At 47.0% G+C, this 13,703-nt stretch overlaps 2 protein-coding genes across 4 annotated transcripts in view; one reads left to right on the forward strand and one right to left on the reverse strand.

Moving 5' to 3' along the window:
* The first annotated feature begins 8,934 nt into the window (after window positions 1-8,934).
* On the forward strand, window positions 8,935-13,244 carry GCHFR (GTP cyclohydrolase I feedback regulator). The gene is made up of 3 exons (XM_082648674.1): window positions 8,935-9,483; window positions 11,252-11,346; window positions 12,577-13,244. The coding sequence occupies exons 1-3, from the start codon at window positions 9,448-9,450 to the stop codon at window positions 12,698-12,700; spliced, it is 255 nt and encodes an 84-aa protein (XP_082504800.1). The 5' UTR covers window positions 8,935-9,447; the 3' UTR covers window positions 12,701-13,244.
* A 12-nt stretch (window positions 13,245-13,256) lies between these two features.
* Window positions 13,257-13,703, reverse strand: part of DNAJC17 (DnaJ heat shock protein family (Hsp40) member C17) — a 38,691-nt gene continuing 38,244 nt past the window's right edge. The window contains exon 8 of one of the 3 annotated variants that reach the window (XM_082648673.1): window positions 13,257-13,454. In XM_082648673.1, coding sequence (XP_082504799.1) covers window positions 13,332-13,454 — 123 coding nt within the window. In that variant the 3' untranslated portion in view covers window positions 13,257-13,331. The remainder of the gene's footprint in view (window positions 13,455-13,703) is intronic. The other 2 variants (XM_082648671.1, XM_082648672.1) reach the window with 2 other exon arrangements.

Genomic DNA, 13,703 nt, shown 5'->3' on the forward strand with positions numbered 1-13,703 from the left:
GAGATAGGCACTGCCCTCCTGTCTCATCCCCACCCCTCAACGGCCCAGCCTGAGAGAAGAGAGTAGAGCAGACCCCAAACCCCTGTCCTGCTCTCTGCCCAAAACACGAGAGCCTTATGTACCTAGTTCTTTCAAGAGAGGCGACATATGCCTTGGGATGGTGGCCTTACCTCTTGTGTCTAACCTCTAATACGCTTGACACTTAAAAAAAAAAAAAATTGTTCTTGAAACTATCAAACTCTTAGAGGAAAACATAGGCAGAACACTCTATGACATAAATCACAGCAAGGTCCTTTTTGACCCACCTCCTAGAGAAATGGAAATAAAAACAAAAGTAAACAAATGGGACCTAATGAAACTTAAAAGCTTTTGTGCAGCAAAGGAAACCATAAAGAAGACCAAAAGACAACCCTCAGAATGGGAGAAAATATTTGCAAATGAAGCAACTGACAAAGGATTAATCTCCAAAATTTATAAGCAGCTCATGCAGCTTAATAACAGAAAAACAAACAACTCAATCCAAAAATGGGCAGAAGACCTAAATAGACATTTCTCCAAAGAAGATATACAGAGTGCCAACAAACACATGAAAGAATGCTCAACATCACTAATCATTAGAGATATGCAAATCAAAACTACAATGAGATATCATCTCACACCAGTCAGAATGGCCATCATCAAAAAATCTAGAAACAATAAATGCTGGAGAGGGTGTGGAGAAAAGGGAACCCTCTTACACTGTTGGTGGGAATGTAAATTGATACAGCCACTATGGAGAACAGTATGGAGGTTCCTTAAAAAGCTACAAATAGAACTACCATATGACCCAGCAATCCCACTACTGGGCATATACCCTGAGAAAACCATAATTCAAAAAGAGTCATGTACCAAAATGTTCATTGCAGCTCTATTTACAATAGCCCAGAGATGGAAACAACCTAAGTGTCCATCATCGGATGAATGGATAAAGAAGATGTGGCACATATATACAATGGAATATTACTCAGCCATAAAAAGAGATGAAATTGAGCTATTTGTAATGAGGTGGATAGACCTAGAGTCTGTCATACAGAGTGAAGTAAGTCAGAAAGAGAGAGACAAATACCGTATGCTAACACATATATATGGAATTAAAAAAAAATGTCATGAAAAACCTAGGGGTGAAACAGGAATAAAGACACAGACTTACTAGAGAATGGACTTGAGGCTATGGGGAGGGGGAAGGGTAAACGGTGACAAAGCGATAAAGAGGCATGGACATATATACACTACCAAACGTAAGGTAGATAGCTAGTGGGAAGCAGCCGCATAGCACAGGGAGATCAGCTCGGTGCTTTGTGACCGCCTGGAGGGGTGGGATAGGGAGGGTGGGAGGGAGGGAGACGCAAGCGGGAAGAGATATGGGAATATGTGTATATATATAACTGATTCATTTTGTTGTGAAGCTGAAACTAACATACCATTGTAAAGCAATTATACTCCAATAAAGATGTTAAAAAAAATTGTTCTTATAAAATATTTAATGGCTACAAAATAATACTTATAATACATGTATAAAAATTGAGTACATTTATAACCCTTTGCACGCCCGTCCTAGTGTAAGAAAGAGAACATCATTTTTGTCTTTTAAGAACTCTGCGTTCGTTGTTTTGTGTATATTGAAGAATCCTTGCATCCCTGGGATAAATCCCACTTGATCATGGTGTATGATCTTTTTAATGTGTTGTTGGATTCTGTTTGCTACTATTTTGTTGAGGATTTTTGTGTCTATGTTCATCAGTGATATTCCTCTGTAATTTTCTTTTTTTGTGATACCTTTGTCTGATTTTGGTATCAGGGTGATGGTGGCCTTGCAGAACGAGTTTGGGAGTGTTCCTCCCTCTGCAATTTTTTGGAAGAGTTTGAGAAGGATAGGTGTTAACTCTTCTCTAAATTTCGATAGAATTCGCCTGTGAAGCCATCTGGTCCTGGACTTTTGTTTGCTGGAAGATGTTTAATTACAGTTTCAATTTCATTACCTGTGATTGGTCTGTTTACCATATTCACAAATTAAAGAATAAAAACCAGGGGCTTCCCTGGTGGCGCAGTGGTTTGGAGTCCACCTGCCAATGCAGGGGACACGGGTTCGAGCCCTGGTCTGGGAAGACCCCACATTAGTTGCTGTGGAGCAACTAAGCCTGTGCGCTACAACTACTGAGCCTGTGCTCTACAGCCAGTGACGCCTGTGCTCTAGAGCCAGCGACTCTGCAACTTCTGAGACTGTGCGCCACAACTACTGAGGCCTGCGCACCTAGAGCCTGTGCTCCACAACAAGAGAAGCCCCCTCAGTGAGAGAAGCCCACGCACCACAACGAAGAGGAGCCCACGCTCGCCACAACTAGAGAAAGCCCACCTGCAGCAACGATAACCCAATGCAGCCATAAGTAAATAAATAAATAATTTTAAAAAGAATAAAAACCATATGATCATCTCAATAGATGCAGAAAAAGCTTTTGACAAAATTCAACACCAATTTACAATAAAAACCCTCCAGAAAGTGGGCATAGAGGGAACCTACCTCAACATAATAAAGGCCACATACAACAAACCCACAGCAAACATCATTCTCAATGGTGAAAAACTGAAGGTATTTCCTCTAAGATCAGGAACAAGACAAGAATGTCCACTCTCGCCACTATTATTCAACATAGTATTGGAAGTCCTAGCCATGGCAATCAGAGAAGAAAAAGAAATAAAAGGAATACATATTGGGATAGAAAAAGTAAAACTCACTGTTTGCAGATGACATGATACCATACATAGAAAATCCTAAAGATACTGCCAGAAAACTACTAGAACTAATCAATGAATTGGGTAAGGTTGCAGGATACAAAATTAATGCACAGAAATCTCTTGCATTCCTATACATTAACAACCAAAGATCAGAAAGAGAAATTAAGGAAACAATCCCATTTACCAGCACAACAAAAAGAATGAAATACCTAGGAATAAATCTACCTAAGGAGGCAAAAGACCTGTACTCAGAAAACTATAAAACACTGATGAAAGAAATCAAAGATGACAGAAACAGATGGAGAGATACCATGTTCCTGGATTGGAAGGACCAATATTATGAAAATGACTATACTACCCAAAGCAATCTACAAGTTCAATGCAATCCCTATCAAATTACCAATGGCATTTTTCACAGAATTAGAACAAAAAATTATACAATTTGTATGGAAACATAAAAGACCCCGAATAGCCAAAGCAATCGTGAGAATGAAAAACGAAGCTGGATGAATCAGGCTCCCTGACTTCAGACTATACTACAAAGCTACAGTAATCAAGACAATATGGTACTGGCACAAAAACAGAAATATAAATCAACGGTACAGGATAGAAAGCCCAGAGATAAACGCACATACCTATGGTCACCTAATCTATGACAAAGGAGGCAAGAATATACAATGAAGACAAGACAGTCTCTTCAATAAATGGTGCTGGGAAAACTGGGCAACTACATGTAAAATAATGAAATTAGAACACTACCTAACACCATACACAAAAATAAACTCAAAATGGATTAAAGGGGCTTCCCTGGTGGCGCAGTGGTTGAGAGTCCGCCTGCCGATGCAGGGGACACAGGTTCGTGCCCCGGTCTGGGAGGATCCCACATGCCGCGGAGCAGCTGGGCCCATGAGCCATGGCCGCTGAGCCTACACGTCCAGAGCCTGTGCTCCGCAGCGGGAGAGGCCACAACAGTGAGAGGCCCGCGTACAGGGGGGGAAAAAAAATGGATTAAAGACCTAAATGTAGGGACTTCCCTGGTGGCGCAGTCGTTGAGAATCCGCCTGCCAATGCAGGGGACACAAGTTCAATCCCTGGTCCGGAAAGATCCCACATGCCGCAGAGCAACTGGGCGCATGCGCCACAACTGTTGAGCCTGCACTCTGGAGCCGCCGAGCCACAACTACTGAAGCCTGCACGCCTAGAGCCCGTGCTCCATAGCAAGAGAAACCACTGCAGTGAGAAGCCCGTGCACCGCAATGAAGAGTAGCCCTTACTCGCTGCAACTAGAGAAAGCCCGCATGCAGCAACAAAGACCCAATGCAGCTAAAAATAAATAAATAAATAAAATTTTTTAAAAAGACCAAATGTGAGACCAGACACTATAAAACTCTTAGAGGAAAACACAGGAAAAACACTCTTTGACAAAAATCACAGCAAAATCTTTTATGACCCACCTCCTAGAGTAATGAAAATAAAAAAAATAAATAAACAAATGGGACCTAATGAAACTTAAAGGCTTTTGCACAGCAAAGGAAACCATAAACAAGACGAATAGACAACCCACAGAATGGGAGAAAATATTTGCAAATGAAGCAAGAGAAAGGATTAATCTCCAAAATATATAAACAGCTCATGCAGCTTAATATCAAAAAAACGAACAACCTAATCAAAAAATGGGCAGAAGACCTCAATAGACAGTTCAGCAAAGAAGATATACAGATGGCCAAGAGGCACATGAAAATATGCTCAACAACACTAATTATTAGAGAAATACAAATCAAAACTATAGTGAGGTATCACCTCATACCAGTCCAAATGGCCACCATCAAAAAATCTACAAACAAGATTCATGGGCATTGCCTGATGCTCAGGAATTTCAAAAGAATAAGATTAGATGATTGATGACAAGGATTTCTGCAGAAGAGCTATGCAAATAGACCTCTCAGAATGGGCACAGGGGTGGAAGATGAAATCTATCCCATGCAAAGTCTCACCAAAGGTTATTCAGAGCAGAGGAATCTCAATAATCAAATGGACAGAATGGCCCATTCTACAGATGTTGAGAATATCCCTAACCATCTGCTGCTTGTGCAATGGGTTCATGAACAAAGAGAATCTAATGTATAAGATGAAGGTCATTCATGGGCTGAATCACATGGACTTCCCCCAACCAACATGATCTGGTTAATACAACTCCTGAGGGCCCAAACTGCCAACAGCAGAGCCCAATACTGTGTATCTTCCCTGGTACTGCAAACCAGCCAGCTATGTGGAGAAGGATGACTATTTGTGGCATCCTTCCATCATTGTGAGGCTGCGACACCTACACAGGCATGAACTTTATTCTGAATTTGCATATGATATCCCTGCCTGTCCGCAAATTTACAAATTACTTTAATGCCCAATAATGCACTCCAAAACAATGGCTAAATCTCTTCCTAAAAAAGTGAAACATGGACCGTTGCCTATGGAATTCACTGGCCTATAACACAGAAGCAGCTGCTCTTATAAAATGAATGATAAACTGGACAACTGAAGACCCAATTTAGGAAACAGCAGGGAAATGACTTTTAGAGTTTGGAGTGCTGTCCTACAAAATAATGTTTAAGCTCTGAATCCAAAACAAATTTATATTTTGTTTCTCCCTTACCAGAATACAAGGGTCCTGGAATCACGGGATGGCATGAGAAAGAAAGGAGGCATGGTCCATTGTATTAATTGACACCAAATCACAGACTGTACCTAATGTCTATTCTGCTCAAATGATCAGAGACTTGAGATGCACAAGATTTGAGGACACTTGCCAAAGAGATTTGGGGAAGAGATGTGGATAAGATCAACTAAGAAGACACCCAGAGCGTGAGAATATTTGCAGCCCTTGTAAATCTCACCAAAAAGGCCGGAATTGTAGGGAAGGCTCTCTTATGAACTATTCCAAACATAAAATGGTGCCATAAAAATATAATAAAAACCTGTGTTGGGCTTCCCTGGTGGCGCAGTGGTTGAGAGTCCGCCTGCCGATGCAGGGAACAGGGGTTCGTGTCCCGGTCTGGGAAGATCCCACATGCCGCGGAGCGGCTGGGCCCGTGAGCCATGGACACTGAGCCTGCGCGTCTGGAGTCTGTGCTCTGCAGTGGGAGAGGCCACAACAGTGAGAGGCCCGCGTACCACAAAACAAACAAACAAACAAAACAGTACCAGTACTATTTAAGGTCCCTGGGTAACCTTCCATGATCTCGCCATCCTTACTCTCTATACCCCCTCCGAGATGTAACCACTGCCCTGAATTTTGTTTTTTATGTTCCCATTCATAAGTTTATTACACATGTACATATCAACAAAAAACATGTCAATTTTCATATTTTTCCATTTTATATACACGGGAGCATACTATCTGGATTCTTCAGCAACTTATTTATTTTTTGCTCAAGATTACGAAAAGCATCCATATTTAATTTTCAATAATGTATAATTGTCTAATGAGTGAGTTTATTATGATTGTAGTTAGCAAATACCTTTTGAGTATTATATAAGTTGTTTCTAAATGTCTTTTTGCTATTATAAATAATTCTGTAATTTTTGTACCTGTATTCTTGTACATTGAGTTTACCTTGAGTTTTCTGTTTAAGCAATTATATTGTTTGAATAAAAAAACTCATTTATGAAAAAAAAACCCTACAAACAATAAATGCTGGAGAGGGTGTGGAGAAAAGGGAACCCTCTTACACTGTTGGTAGGAATATAAATTGTTACAGCCACTGTGGAGAACAGTATGGAGGTTCCTTAAAAAACTAAAAATAGAACCACCATATGACCCAGCAATCCCACTACTGGGCATATACCCTGAGAAAACCATAATTCAAAAAGACACATGCACCCCAATGTTCATTGGAGCTCTATTTACAATAGCCAGGACATGGAAGCAACGTAAGTGTCCATTGACAGATGAATGGATAAAGAAGATGTGGTACATATATATAATGGAATACTACTCAGGCATAGAAAGAAATGAAATTGAGTCATTTGTAGAGATGTGGGTGGACCTAGAGTCTGTCATACAGAGTGAAGTAAGTCAGAAAGAGAAAAATATATATTAACGCATATATGTGGAATCTAGGAAAATGGTACAGACGCACCTATTTACAGAGCAGGAATAGAAAGGCAGACGTAGAGAACGGACGTGTGGACACGGCGGGTGGGGAACGGGAGGGTGGGATGAATTGGAAGATTAGGTTTGACATAAATACACTACCATGTGTAAAATAGATAGCTAGTGGGAACCTGCTGTATAGCAGAGGCAGCTCAGCTCGGTGCTCTGTGATGGTCTACTTGGGTGGGATGTGGGGGGAGGGAGGTCCAAGAGGGAGGGGATGTGTGTATGCGTATGGCTGATTCACTTCACTGTGCAGCAGAAACTAACACAACATTGTAAAGCAATTATACTCCAATCAAAAAAAACCCAAAACCCTGCATGTCTGTCTCCACTCCATCCCTTTCCCTTTTCTCAGAGGTAACCACTCCCCTGAATATTACATTTATCATTTCCTTTTCTTTTTAATCTGACCACGCATGTCTTTATCTCCGAACCATATACTGTTTAATTTTGCATGTTTGTGAGCTTTAGGTAAATAGAATTATTCTGTATTTTTCCAAGATTTGCTTTTTCATTCAGCATTTTCGTTGCTATAGTTTCCATTGTATGAATCAACCACAAACTCCACTTTTGTTGGCCATAAAGTCTGTTTCCAGTTTTTTGCTAGTTACAAACAGTGCTATTATGAATATTCTTTTTTTTAATATTCTTGTATGTGTATCCTGATGCGGTCAGTGAGTTCTCCTAGGTTTATCTAGGAGAGGTTTGGTGGGTCACAGTGATGCATGTCTTAAGCTTTACTAGACGATGCCGAATTGTTTTCCAAGGTGATTGTATCAGTCATAACAATTTGCAATCCCAACAGTAATATTTCAATTGTTAGACATCTTCACCAATACATGATGCTTACACATTTTTATTTTTTGCAAACCTGTAAAGCAGTATCTCACTGGTTTAATATGCATTTCTGGGATCTCTAATGATATTGAACATCATGTTATAAGTTTATTGGCCATCTCCACTCTCTCTTTTGAAAAGTGCCTATTTGAGTCATTTGCCCATGTTTCTTCTATTGATTTATCTTTTTCTCCCTAATTTGTAAGAGTTCTTTATATGTCCTCGGCATTAATCGTTTGTCAGTTTAACAAATCGTTTGTTAATCTTGAACATGTCTTATCTCTCTAGCTAAACTGTTAGTCCTGGAGGTTGAGGAGAGGTATAGAGAGTACAGAAAAATAAATTAGACCAGTAAGGATCCTTTAGGATTACAACTTCCTATTTCCCTTATACCTTTCTCCACATGGGTCAAAGTGCTGGAGGCACAGAGCGTACCCTTCAGTGAAGTGAAGATTTTTCAAGAGCCTGGGAGGGAAGGTTACAAGCTCCAAGTATTTTATTTTTTTATTGGGGTATAGTTGTTTTACAATGTTGTGTTAGTTTCTACTGTACATTGAAGTTCCCTGTGCTAAATAGCAGGTTCTTGTTAGTTATCTATTTTATACATATTAATGTATGTATGTCAATCCCAGTCTCCCAATTCATCCCACTGTCTTGCTTTCTTTTTAAAGAACCAATCACAGCAAGGCAGATAAAGAATGTTCAGTTGTCAGACTTTGATACATTCAGATGAAGGCGTAGACGCGTGGAGGTGAACTCGCTGCACTCTCTTTGGTGGCTGGTGCGCAGAAGTTTCTTTGGCCCCCAGGTGTTGCCTTATGAGCTCTTACACGTGCGCTGAGTCTCTCCAGCTTCGCCGGAAACTCTCTGAACCGACGGCCAGATTCCGTTGGTTTAAGTCTCTCCAGGCCTGGCACTCAGCCAAGCGCTCAGTTCCTTTACAGATTTACCTACAAGGCCACAGAAATGCACGGTTCCGCCGCTGTACTAGGAATTACGGTCGGGAAGGCGGGAAAGCGCAGTGCACCCGAGGGGTCCCCTGCCTGTCTCCCGCGCGCTGAAGTAATCTCTGGAGAACGTGTCTTGGGGCCGGGAAGTGGGGATCCGCTAAACATTTTAGAGGTCTTCCGCGGGTGGGGTGGGCAGGAGCTTGGGAGGCCTCAGTGGGGTAGCCGTTTGCACCCTGCTCTGCTTCCCAGGGGAGGGGGCGGGGACCAGGAGGACTTTGGAACCTGTTATCAAAGGTGTTGCAGTAACAGGGCGCAAAGTCAACACGCGCGCAGGGCGCCACGGCCCGCCGCAGCCGGCAGAGCCCGGCGGGCCACCCCGGTCTCCGGTCCGGGGCTGGGGGAGCGACACCCCGCCCTCCCCCGCGCCCAACACAGATACCGCTTCGCCTCCGGACTACCCGCGGAAGCGTCGGCGGAAACCATGGGTGTCAGGGCGCTGCCCTAGCGCTGGGGGCGGGTCTCGAATCGTCGAGCTCCGGGGCGTGTCACGGGCGCCAGCTTCTGATTGGCCGGCCGAGGCGGTAACGGGCCAGGAGCTGCTGGATTGGCGCAGCCGGAGGCCAGAGCAGGAGTAACTGGACTCCAGGTGGCCGGTCGCAGTCCCGGAGCCCGAGGGGCTGGCGTCTGCGCCGGGCCCAAAGTCTAGGGAGAGATCCTGACCGGGACGCGCTCACCATGCCCTACCTGCTCATCAGCACCCAGATCCGCATGGTGAGTACCCGCTGGCCATCCCTGGGAGTTGGCGTTCGGCCCGGGTCAGGGGTCGGGGGGCGCTGCAGACCGCATCTCGGCGCCTCCCTCCCGGGCGACGCCCGCGCGTGGCCGGACCCGGAAGCCGCCCGGAACACGCCCCCCTGGGCGGCCGGGAGGGAGGCTGGGTCTTGGACTTAGCCTGGATCCAGGGACTCAGAGAGCTCTGGCAGCCCGGCGACTCCAGCGCCGCGAAGGGGGCCAGGTGAGTGCGTCCCCACCACCCAGCGAGCTCCGGGCGCCTGTGGCTCCGGTCCTACCTGCCTGCGGGAGGTCGGGAGCCTTCGGGAGGGACCCAGGAAGTCCTGGTCTCACATGTGCAGCACCCACTGCCCCACACAGAGCCACTCTGCCAGGGAGTGGGGAGTGGGAGTGGCCTAACCTGAGGGAGAGAGGTTTGTTAAAGGATGTGCTAAGACGCCAAGACCCCTGTGCCGAGTGGCCCACTAGCTACACCCTTAGGCACTTCCAGGAAGAGCTCTCCTGAGACCTTAGAAAAGGAAGAGGAGAAAGAACCCGAGACAGCCCATGGGGTTAGAGATGGGAGAACACCATTCAACAGTCAGAAACCACGCCCCTTTCCCTGGGCGCAGTTTCCTCTGCAAAAAGAAGGTGCTGGTTGCTCCATGAGTCCCCATCTGGCTTCAGAATAATATGACCGGGTTCCCAACCTGGGTAGCAGGATGCTCCTCTGCCCCTTCCCACTCCCCAGTGCTTGGGTGATCCATCAGAGGGTACACAGCTCCCTTGGGATGCAGGAAATAACAGATGGGCTCACCACTGGGCAGGAGAGGTCTCGGCAGTGCCACAGGGCAGTGGTTTAAGAACCAGTCAGCTGTGCAGTTGTTAAAATGTAGACTCCTGGACCCCTTCCCAGACCTCCGGAAGCACTCTGGAAGCCTGAGGCTTGGGAATTCAGTGCTCCTCAAGCAACTTAAAAAAATAAGTTTCATTGATATATTACACATATCACGACAGAATTCACCAAAGTGTACAATTCAATGGTGATGGGGTTTTTGTTTTTGTTTTTTAGCTTGCTCAGAGTTGTGCATCCATCACCATAGGCAATTTTAGAACATTTCTATCACCGTAAAAACAAACCCTGTACTCATACCCTGTCCTTAGCAGTCACTCATTTCCCCCGGGCCCCTCAGCCCTAGGTAACCACCCGTCTACTTTTCATTGTAATATGTGGTCTTTGGCCTCTTTCACTTACGTGATGTTTTCAAGGTTCATCCATATTGTAGCACACATCAATACTCGTTCCTTTTTATTGTCAAATAAAATTCCATTGAATGGCTATACCACATTTTATTTATCCACTGATCAGTTGACAAACATTTAGGTTGTTTCCACTTTCTGGTTATTATGAATAATGCTACTGTGAACGTTTGTGTGCAAGTTTTTGTGTGGACATGTTCTCATTTCTCTGTTCTCCAGGTTATTCTGATACACAGATATAGGTGGTGGTGCCTGGCGTGAAGGTCCCAGTAGTTGGGCATTGCCCAGCCCGGCCTAGAGGGTGCAGGGAGGCCCCACATGACTCAGCCTGATCACTGATGGACTCCACCCCTTCCCAGCTTGTGTTTAGCCCCCAAGATTCCTTTCCTCTCCCTCCAGTCTTTAACTGAAGCGGGCTCAGAGCCAGCAGGCGGGGGAGGAAGGAGAGGCGAGACAGCTCACCTCTACCTGGCAGCCAGCCAAGCAGCCACTGTGACTTACCTTGCAGGAGGTGGGCCCCACCATGGTGGGCGATGAGCACTCCGATCCAGAACTGATGCGGCATCTGGGGGCCTCAAAAAGAAGTGTCCTGGGAAACAATTTGTAAGTAGTAGCATTCCTAAGGATCTTCTCCTTGCCAGCCCCTAGACCTGTCTCTGTTCCTTTTACACAACAGGACAATGCCACTGCCTAGCCTCAGGACCCCTCTGCCTGCATCCTGGGGATCTGTCCTCTGTAGGCTTTCTCAGAGAGCTTTCCCACTGGCCCTCCCTTCACAAGGGAGCCCCTGGACAAAGTCCCAGGACAGAGTCTGGTTCCCTGAGTATAGGACTCTGCAAGTGGACTGCTCCTTGCCCTGCCCTCTCATCTCTAAACTGGATCCCATCAAGGCAAAGACAAGCACAGAGAAAGGCTTCTGTCTTGAAGAGATGGCTAAGTAACAAAGCTCAGCCCTAGAAACAGGGAGAAGGGAGCCTGGGTCCTGCTTCCAGTTCAGCTGCTGCCTGGGGACTTAGCCACTTCCCTTGGCATCCTTCACACCAGCCCCAAGTCTAAACAGTGATTCATGCTTCCTTTTCTGCCCTTCACCCCTTCCTGCCATAAGCAGGGAGAACTCTGGCTACACAGGCTCAAACTCCTGAGAAGGGTCACCAGAGTGCACCCCAGTTAGAAGAAGGGAAAGAGGAGGCGAGCTGGCCGTAGCCCCCTGGTCAGGGTTGGAGGGCAGAAGCCAACGCCATCCCTTTGCCATAAGGCTTTTGTCTCTCAGATGCCCAGCCTGGGGCTTCAGCCCTTTATCTACTTGATGGCCCTTCAGAATTAATTAACTCTGAAAGAAGGGAAACCAGGCATTCTCCATCCTAGGGAGTGGCACTCAGAGCCAGGAGCTCTTGGGGGCCCAACTTATTGCTCCACGACTACAGGACAGCCAGGCAGCAAGAGGGCAGAGGCCTGGGGAAGGGTCCCAGGGAGAGCAGGCCGCTCCTGCTGAATGGGCAGTGGCCTAGGGCACATGGAGCTGTTGTCAGACTCATGCCGGTTCTACTCTCTGGATGACATCGGGAAAGCTGCTTTACTCCTCTCTTTTCTCACTTATAAAATGGGAACAATAACAGTACCTTCCTTAGGTTGTTGGGAGGAATAAATGAGATGATGCAAAGAGCTTAGTAGATGAGGGGCAGGGAATGTGTACTCAGCCCGGCACCCAGAAGGCACCCAGCAAACGTCAGTCCCTGTTAGGAGTACTCCTGACCAGGCCTAGTCTGCAGCAGATACTAGCTTGGTACGGGCTGTGCTGTGTACCCCCTCACGCCACCCTCCTTCTCTTCGCAGTTGTGAGTACTACGTCAATGACCCTCCTCGAATAGTCCTTGACAAGCTGGAGCGCAGAGGCTTCCGTGTGCTGAGCATGACAGGGGTGGGCCAGACGTTGGTGTGGTGCCTGCACAAGGAGTGACCCTCCCACGCTGATGAGCTGCAGTCACCCCTTCTCTGGAGTGGTTGCCATGGGCCCCGACCCCAGGACCCTGCCTCACTCACCGCCCTGCCCATTCTTCCCAAGTCGTCATTTTCCTCGGCCCAGCACCACTGGGCAATGAACGGCCTTCTCTGAAACCTGCCTCAGCCAGTGGGGGGGGCAGGGCCTCTGGGCCTGGTGCCCCCAGCTGCCCCTCCAGCTTCAGGCCTGGCACGGGCCCTGGAGGAGGCCGTGTTCTGTGGCAGGCTGAGGAGCTGGCAAGAGCCAGGCTGCCCCTGGCAGGGAGCTGGGTGCCCCTGCGGAGCATGGCTCCAGGACTGGGCGTGTGGGTCCTGCGTAGCTAGTCCAAGCCAGTAAAGGGCTGTGATGAGTGGCTGCTCCTCTGCTCTGCTGGCCACTGACTCTCACCGTGTGGAGCGCCTCCCTGGGAGGGAGAGCCAGGCCTGGGTGGAGCCCTCCGAGGCAGAACCCAGAAACCAAGGCCACGCTTGGGCAGGCCCACACCCTACACCTATGTATGCAATAGAGGTAGACTCTAAAAAAAAAAAAAAAAGTTTATTGGTGACGTTTAAGAAAAGGGCTGTGGGATGGGAGGGCTGGAGGCAGGAGGCTACGTGGGCTGCCCAGCCTGGTCCTCCTGCTGCATCTGGGCGATCAGCTGCTGCCTCTCAGCTGCCTGGCGCATGCGCATCATGACGAGGCTCTCATAGTCCCTCTCAGACCGCACGGAACCCTGGGGGGACAGAGGGAGGACACGGAGGCGTCAGGGCACAGCCCCACGGATTCCAGACTCGGAGGACAGGGCCTAGGCAGAGCCGCCGCCAAGAGTCAAGGAGGGAGGATGCCCAGGAAGGGAAGGACCCTGGAACATCCTGCAATCCCAACTCACCCATGTTCCTTCAGAGCAAGCAGGCCTTTGGCCCCAGGCCAGCTTCTCAGCTGGCTCCCCTTCAGCCCATCTCAAGCAGCTATCACCCCGCCC

The sequence above is a fragment of the Grampus griseus genome (genome assembly GCF_964374135.1).
Source record: "Grampus griseus genome assembly, chromosome: 2".
In the NCBI taxonomy this organism is placed as follows: Eukaryota; Metazoa; Chordata; class Mammalia; order Artiodactyla; family Delphinidae; genus Grampus; species Grampus griseus.